This window comes from Lacerta agilis, chromosome 17 (assembly GCF_009819535.1).
Source record: "Lacerta agilis isolate rLacAgi1 chromosome 17, rLacAgi1.pri, whole genome shotgun sequence".
NCBI classification, from domain to species: Eukaryota; Metazoa; Chordata; class Lepidosauria; order Squamata; family Lacertidae; genus Lacerta; species Lacerta agilis.
In genome coordinates, this window is record NC_046328.1 from 38,205,755 (window position 1) to 38,213,308 (window position 7,554).

At 48.0% G+C, this 7,554-nt stretch overlaps 1 protein-coding gene across 1 annotated transcript; it reads right to left on the bottom strand.

Moving 5' to 3' along the window:
- Positions 1–6,758: 6,758 nt before the first annotated feature.
- Positions 6,759–7,153, bottom strand: LOC117061415 (claw keratin-like). The gene has a single exon (XM_033174223.1). It carries the CDS (start codon positions 7,137–7,139, stop codon positions 6,759–6,761), a length of 381 nt encoding a protein of 126 aa, XP_033030114.1. The 5' UTR covers positions 7,140–7,153.
- Between the last annotated feature and the right edge of the window lie 401 nt (positions 7,154–7,554).

Genomic DNA, 7,554 nt, shown 5'->3' on the forward strand with positions numbered 1-7,554 from the left:
ACTTTCGCACACTGAGGAGCCGGGCACACGTCAGTGGCGGTGGACGGACGGACGGCTTGCTTGCCTTCCCACCCAATCCACGGGGAATCTAAGCCAGTGACTCAATGTGACTCCTTATTCTGCAGACAGATTTCACTGTTCATAGCAAAAGTTCCATTTTCTACAGTGGCGTGTGTGTTTTGATCCATTTTTATTTGATTTTAGGATCCACCCTAGTCTGGTGACTAATTTGTTTTGAGCTGCTTTTGAAGTCGGAGTTGCCTCCAAGGTTAGGCTTACTCAGAGCAGACCCACCAGCAGTTTCAGTGAGCCATTTCTAAGTAGTTTCAGTAATAATAATAATAATAATAATAATAATAATATATTTGTCCCTCCAGCCAGTCTGGGCAGCTTCTGACTTAGATTGTTGTGACCTCTCCTTGGCGCTTATGGTGATCTGCAGATAATGCACTAAATTAATAATGTTAATAGTTTTTCGAGACTGGGCTGGGTCAGTTGATGCAATCAATTTTAATGTTATTCGTGTAATTTATTATCCTCCCATCATCAGTCCTACTCAGAGCAGACATGTTGAAATCCATGGACTGAGAACTAATAGCTTTGGGTTGTATCCAACCACGCAGAAGAGACCTATTGAAAATAATGGTGCTAAGTCGCGTTCATTAATTTCTGCAGATCTACACTGGGTACAGCTAATATTGGACACCACCCGTTGAAATTAATGGACCCAAGTTAGTCATGCCCATCACTGGGCCTACTCTGAGTTGGTTTAAGTGCCCTGTTTTTCCTATGTATTTTATTGTATTCATCCTTTCCTTTGAACTAAAGGATTCTAGTCCCACTCAGAGTAGACCCTTTGAAATGAATAACATAGGTCCATTCATTTCAATGGGTCTACTGTGAGAAAGAGTTAGTTGACGGCAACCCTACATTCCCCATTTTACCTCTTTCTGTTCTCAGTATGAGTGTTAAGCTTCTGTCTCGAATTCAAAGATTGTTGTATACTTGTTTGTATCATCAGGCTTCTACTGTCCTTAAAAAAATATTGTTGTTCTGCAAAATACAATCGTTCTGTTAATTGTCTCCCTAACTGTGTAGCTCCTTCCCCTTCTGTTTCATTTATGTAAACTCCCTGTTCCCCCTCAATAGACTGGGTGTACGTGTGTGCGTGTCATTTTTATACCTTCAGCGGCAGAACTGGGTTCTACGCAATGCTTTTTTTTCTAGAAAAATAGGGGCCGGTATTCACCATAAAGTTGTTACAGTAAGAGCCAGACTTTTTAACAACAAGAAGAACAATGGTATAGTCTTCATGAAGGAAAACTGGAAGTCAAAGGGAAGAAATCGGACAGGCTGTAGCATACACCCCCTCTGCTATTTTCTTCCAAGTTGTTCCAGATCTCCCAGTTGTTCTCTTCCTCCTGAATGAGTACAGGTGACACTCCACTTAAGCGGGGGTTACGTTCTGGGCCCCCATGTGCATAAGTGAAATCTTGTGAAGTGGCAAGCACTTTGCTGAGCTCATGAATAAGAGGGAGTGACAGAGACTCTGATTATATACACAAAACTACAGAGACATGGGTTCGAGGTAGAACCAATAGCTTAGACCAGGCATAGGCAAACTCGGCCCTCCAGATGTTTCGGGACTACAACTCCCATGATCCCTAGCTAACAGGACCAGTGGTCAGGGATGATGGGAGTTGTAGTCCCAAAACATCTGGAGGGCTGAGTTTGCCTATTGTTGTTCCGTTGTTCAGTCGTGTCCAACTCTCCGTGACCCCATGGACCAGAGCACGCCAGGCACCCCTATCCTCCACTGCCTCCCGCGAGTTTGCCTATGCCTTCTCTAAATACCCTTTAAATGTCCTCTCTTCAATCTATACAACCCCCCCCCCCACTGTATCCAAAAATACCCCCAACTAGAATTATGGTTCTGGGTCTGGCAGGAGGCTGCAGGACACATGGGAAAGCAGCTGCTGCTGCTGTGCTACCCTGCGCATCAGCTGTTAGGCGGGGAGGCTGAGCAGCCTAAACAAGCCCCACTGCACCTCAGGTCTCTTCAGGGCTTCCTCCACCCTCACTGACGTCCTCTTTGGGTTCTGGGGAGGGTCACCTTGTGAGCCACGAGGACACTCCAGCTCGCTCCCTTCATTTCTGGGTATGAATCAAATTATTTCCCAGCGCTGTGCGTCTACACGGTCGCATGCAAGTCAACCACCCATTTGCAAGTGGTAGGTGTTGTAGAGTGGGGTTAGTGATTTCAGTAAGTGATTTCAGCTTTCTGACATAGCAGGCAGGAGACAGCTTCTTCATGTAACACTCTTTATTCAGGCAAACAAGACTGGAGACTGAGGAGAGGGAAGCTACATTTATAGGGACAGAAGACTGGCTAGAAAGGATACATTTTGGAGGGAACTATCTCAAGCAATCACAAAGCTGCCTTTTGGTAGGAACCAATAAGACTGAGGATCCAAATGCAGCAGCTTAAATGAACCAATAGTAGCTGTTCCTTTTGGAACAGGAAGGCAGTTACTTTACCCTAATGCGAATACAGACAATAGTAATACAGATATAAAAACCATTGAATCAATACACAACAGTAGGATTCCTGTCATGTAAATCCCATTTCTCATATCTCTCGTTTGCATCCCTCCAGACCATCTGACATCCAAATCGAGGCCTCGGGCCCTAGTTTGGGGACCCCTGCAGTACATCATGTGGATAATCCCAACCAATCAGGGTCACATAACGAGCAGGGGGATGCCACAACACCCCGGGGTTTGAAATGATTGGATGGTTCCATTACATCATAATAAGCTCTCCAACAAGTACAGACTCACAACGGCCAACTCCATTGCGTTGTGAAAGATCGCCACCTGGTGGCTCCTATGGTGACATACAGTATTCTTTAAAAAAAACAAAAAAACAAAGCAAAACCTTAAATTAAGCTCATTGGCTGGTCTTTAATGGCTGGATAAAATTCTCCGAGAATGAGTTGCATTATTATCATTCATTATTAGTGGTAATAGTATTACTTACCCTAAGACCCTTCACCCTAAGTCCCCAGGTCTTGCAGGATGGTTGGCCATCCGAGACAATGGAGGAGTGGGTCTCTGGAGTTGAAGTCAAACTGTTGGAAGGTTGCAGCACCTGCTGTGGCTATAGGGACCGATATGGGAGAGACATGTTTTGTTGCAGCTGAGGCAGATGAAGGTGTTCCGGTTCTTCTTCTGCTGCTGATGCACCAAGGCGTTTCTTCTCTCTGCACTGCTCCCAGCGGTCATTCCTCCTCTGGTCACTGCTATGAATGTCCGACCTGTCTGTCTCCAGGCACTGTGGTCATCTGCAAGGGATGCCCACATGGCGGTGTTGATACTGCCAGCCTTTGTTACTTACAAAATATTGCTCACAGCAGCAGATACAAGACCTCCAGTCCACCTCCTGCCACAATCTCCTGGCGATGGACAGAGAGGTCTCATGGCCTACAGAGACCTCCCCACCCCTTGGTCTGCCATAGTGCTACATAACGGATCCCGGTAGGTAGAGTTGGGTGAGATCAGGCCCGCCTTCCTCACCCATTGGTTGTTGACATCAGTCTGTCTCAGGAGATAATGGAGGAGTGTCCCTTTGGGGGTGAGGTCAAGCTGTTGGAAGGTGACAGCCCCTGCTGTGGCTGTAGGGACCGATATGGGAGAGACATGTTTTGTTGCAGCTGGGGCAGATGAAGGCTACCCGGTTGCGCTGCTGCAGATATTTTAAAGAGTTTAAAACAAACTACACAAAAACATAGGTTAGCTAAGGCTGAGAATGTGTCCACACTGTTATAGAAAAATAGGAAAATAATGAAAAGATCGAGCACACACTGGATATGCGTCCTTCAGATCTGGTTAGGAGGTAGAAATTCTAGCTGCTGTGGTTAAATTCTTTTAAAAAAATATTTAAGATTCTCATGAAATACAAAAGAACGTGCAATGTCTCTTTTTTTGGTACTGATTATAAAGTCTTTGGGTTACGTTCAGTGTGAGATGAATATGGTACCCGGAGGTAGGGGGAGAGAGTAGAGGGGGAGAGGGTGGGTGACAAACTTAAACACTTTTTTCATTTTTCGTTTTTCCAACTTGGCATATGTGCGAGGTTTCTGACTGGCTGACTGCAAGCTTTATTCATTTTATGACATTTCATTTCCTGATCCTTCAATCGTTTATTTAAAGCAAACAAACAACAGACGTCAACAAGAAAATGTATGCATGTGCTAACAAGCACGTATAAAACGTTGTTCCATCTTGCTCAGCGTTTTCTACAGTGACTGAAGGGAAACAGGCGAGGTGAATTGAAATCCTGCCCTGGTTGCAAGCCCTGTTTAGGATAAAAGAATCATAGAGTCATGGAGTTGCAAGGTACACCAAAGGTCATCTAGTCCAACCCCCTGCAATGCAGGAACCACGGTCAAAGAATTCCTGATAGATGGCCACCCAACCCGTTTAAAACCATGTTGCTCCAACCTCTTGATATATATATATATTTTTTTCTGAACAAGCCTTCTTTGTCTTGCACTGCACCAACTCGCCAGAAGATGGCAAGAAGGACTGCTTTATTTCCTCTTCTTTCTACATGGGCGGGTGTATTAAGAAATCACTGCAGGGAGTCATTCTGATGGCTTTTGAGGCCACCAGTGCAGCTGGTAGGAAAGTGTGGTTCTTCAGTCTCTGGTTTCGACATCATTGAAGTCTCATATATGAATCCAACAGAGCACCATTGGCTGTCTTAACCAGGGTTGGCCAAGATGTTGCCCTCCAAATGTTGTTGGTCTCCAGCTGCCATTGTCTCTGACCATTGACTTGCAGGTACTCCTGGACTAAACTGGTGGAATTATCCATAGCAGCAAACTAGAAACATATATAAAATGACAGGCTAGCGCCCATCAGTACAGGACCATTCTGTCAAGCAGCCTGTTCCGCTAGTGGCCAGTCAGATGTAAACAGGACCTGGGTACAACAACCCACTCCCCATTTGTGATTCTCAGCAATGGATATTCAAAGGAATGTTGCCTCCAACAGCAGAGGGAGAGCATCATGTTTGATACCTGTTCTCACCCATCTAGGTGTCCGCATGTTAAAAGAGACCGAGAGAGAGAGAGAGAGAGAGAGAGAGAGAGAGAGAGAGAGAGAAGGCAGGGAGAGAGAGAGAGAAGGAGAAGGAGAGAGAGAGAGAGAGAAGGAAGGGAGAGAGGGAGAGGGAGAGAGAAGGGGGGAGAGAGAGAAGGAGAAGGAGAGAGAGAGGAGGAGGAGAGAGAGAAGGAAGGGAGAGGGGGAGGGGGAGAAGGGAGAGAGAGAGAGAAGGGAGAGAGAGAGAGAGAGAGAGAGAGAGAAGGCAGGGAGAGAGAGAGAAGGAGAAGGAGAGAGAGAGAGAGAGAAGGAAGGAAGGGAGAGAGGGAGAGGGAGAGAGAAGGGGGGAGAGAGAGAAGGAGAAGGAGAGAGAGAGAAGGAGGAGAGAGAGAAGGAAGGGAGAGGGGGAGGGGGAGAAGGGAGAGAGAGAGAGAAGGGGGAGAGAGAGAGAGAGAGAGAGAGAGAGAGAGAGAGAGAAGGCAGGGAGAGAGAGAGAAGGAGAAGGAGAGAGAGAGAGAAGGAAGGGAGAGAGGGAGAGGGAGAGAGAAGGGGGGAGAGAGAGAAGGAGAAGGAGAGAGAGAGAAGGAGGAGAGAGAGAGAGAGAGAGAGAGAGAAGGGGGGAGAAGGAGAAGGAAGGGAGAGGGGGAGAGAGTGGGGAGAGAAGGTAGAGGGAGGAGAGAAGGGAGAGAGAGAGAGAGAGAGAGAGAGAGAGAGAGAGAGAGAGAGAGAGAGAGAGAGGGGAGAAGGGGGAGAAGGAGAAGGAGAGAGAGAGAGAAGGAAGGGAGAGAGGGAGAGGGAGAGGGAGAGAGAAGGGGGGGAGAGAGAGAGAGAAGGAGAGAGAGAGAGAAGGAGGACAGAGAGAAGGGAGGGGGAGGGGAGGGAGAGAAGGGAGAGAGGGAGGAGAGAAGGGAGAGAGAGAAGGGGGGAGAAGGAGAAGGAGAGAGAGAAGGAAGGGAGAGAGGGAGGGAGAGGGAGAGAGAGAAGGCAGGGAGAGAGAGAGAAGGAGAGGGAGAGAGAGAGGGAGAGAAGGGAGAGGGGGGGAGAGAGAGAGAGAAGAGGGGAGAGAAGGAGAAGGAGAGAGAGAAGGAAGGAAGAGAGGGAGAGAGAGAGGGAGAGAGGGGGAGAGAAGGGAGAGAGGGGGGGAGAGAGGGGGGCACAGGGAGCTGGATTTTGGTCCTAAAAGCAGTGTAGGTACCCGTGAGGTCCCTTTCAGCTCCATGATTCTATTTTAAAAAATGTGGGTGTGTGCATTTCTTCCCACTAATGTGGAGGATAAATTCTTACTATCTTAGTGAGAGATCCTATGCAAGTGAAAACAAAACCAGAACACAGGTCATATGAAGCAATATTTTGTTTAATGATCTAGAAGGCATATACAGGTTGTGTCAGAGACATAAAGGAAAATCAAGAAGTAACCATGGTTTGCATTTGAAGAAGAGCATAGCAGACACTCAGGGGGGGGGGATGGAGCATAGACATGATAAGGAAGTGTGGAGACCTGGATTTCAGAGGTACTCAGGGCGGCCACGATCAACCTCATCTGGAGATCGTGCGCGCTCATCGTTTCTGAGAACCAGGCTCAGAAGCTCAGCTGCAGAACTTTTGTCAAAAGTCCATTGCTGGGTCATTTCTTGTGTTGGTCTAAGCAGAATCTCACCACCCCCAGCAACCAGAACGGCATCCACGGCCACCCCAGCCTCCATAACCACCCCAGCTGCCATAGCCGCGGCCGCCCCAGCCGCCCCAGCCCCCATAGCCGCCACAACATCCACGGCCACCCCAGCCCCCATAGCCGCCATAGCCGCCATAGCCGCCATAGCCGCCATAGCCCCCATAGCCTCCATAGCCCCCATAGCCTCCATAGCCCCCATAGCCACAGCAAGGTGCATCAGTTGACACGGCGCATGAATCGTCAGCGCAGCTCATGATGGGTCCCGGGACGGTGATGCAGAAGGGGGGAGGCTGGATCAACACGTGGTGTGGGGGGCATTGCGATTCGCAAGTGAAGCCGCAGTGTCCGTAGCCGAAAGTCATCTTTCCGCAATGAGTCGGGGTCTGAAAGAGCAAGCGAGGGAGTCGGGTAAACCAAAAGGCAAGGAACACAACAGAGACTAGGTGCACAATGTTCTTACATCATTAGATATCGGGCTGAAGAAAGGGAACCTACGAACTCAGCCTAGGTGGAAGACTCTTCGGTTTTGACTTCAGAGCAGCTGCAATGAAGTTGAGACTGGTCTAAACAATAGCTAGAATCCAAGGGTTGTAGAAAATGAATTTCTACTCAGAGTAGGCCCACTGGAATCAATGGCCCACACTTAGGTTCCACCAGGTCTGTTTTTCAGCTGGAACCTGCTGTGGGCGCCATTGCCATTCTAAGAGAACGAGAGAGAACCATTCATGGTTCTGGCACATCTTTTTCTAGAAAAACAGCACTGGGATGCATTGAACT

Bases quoted from the DNA above. Each gene is read 5' to 3' on its own strand.
- LOC117061415 (XM_033174223.1), bottom strand. From the start codon at position 7,139: ATGACTTTCGGCTACGGACACTGCGGCTTCACTTGCGAATCGCAATGC.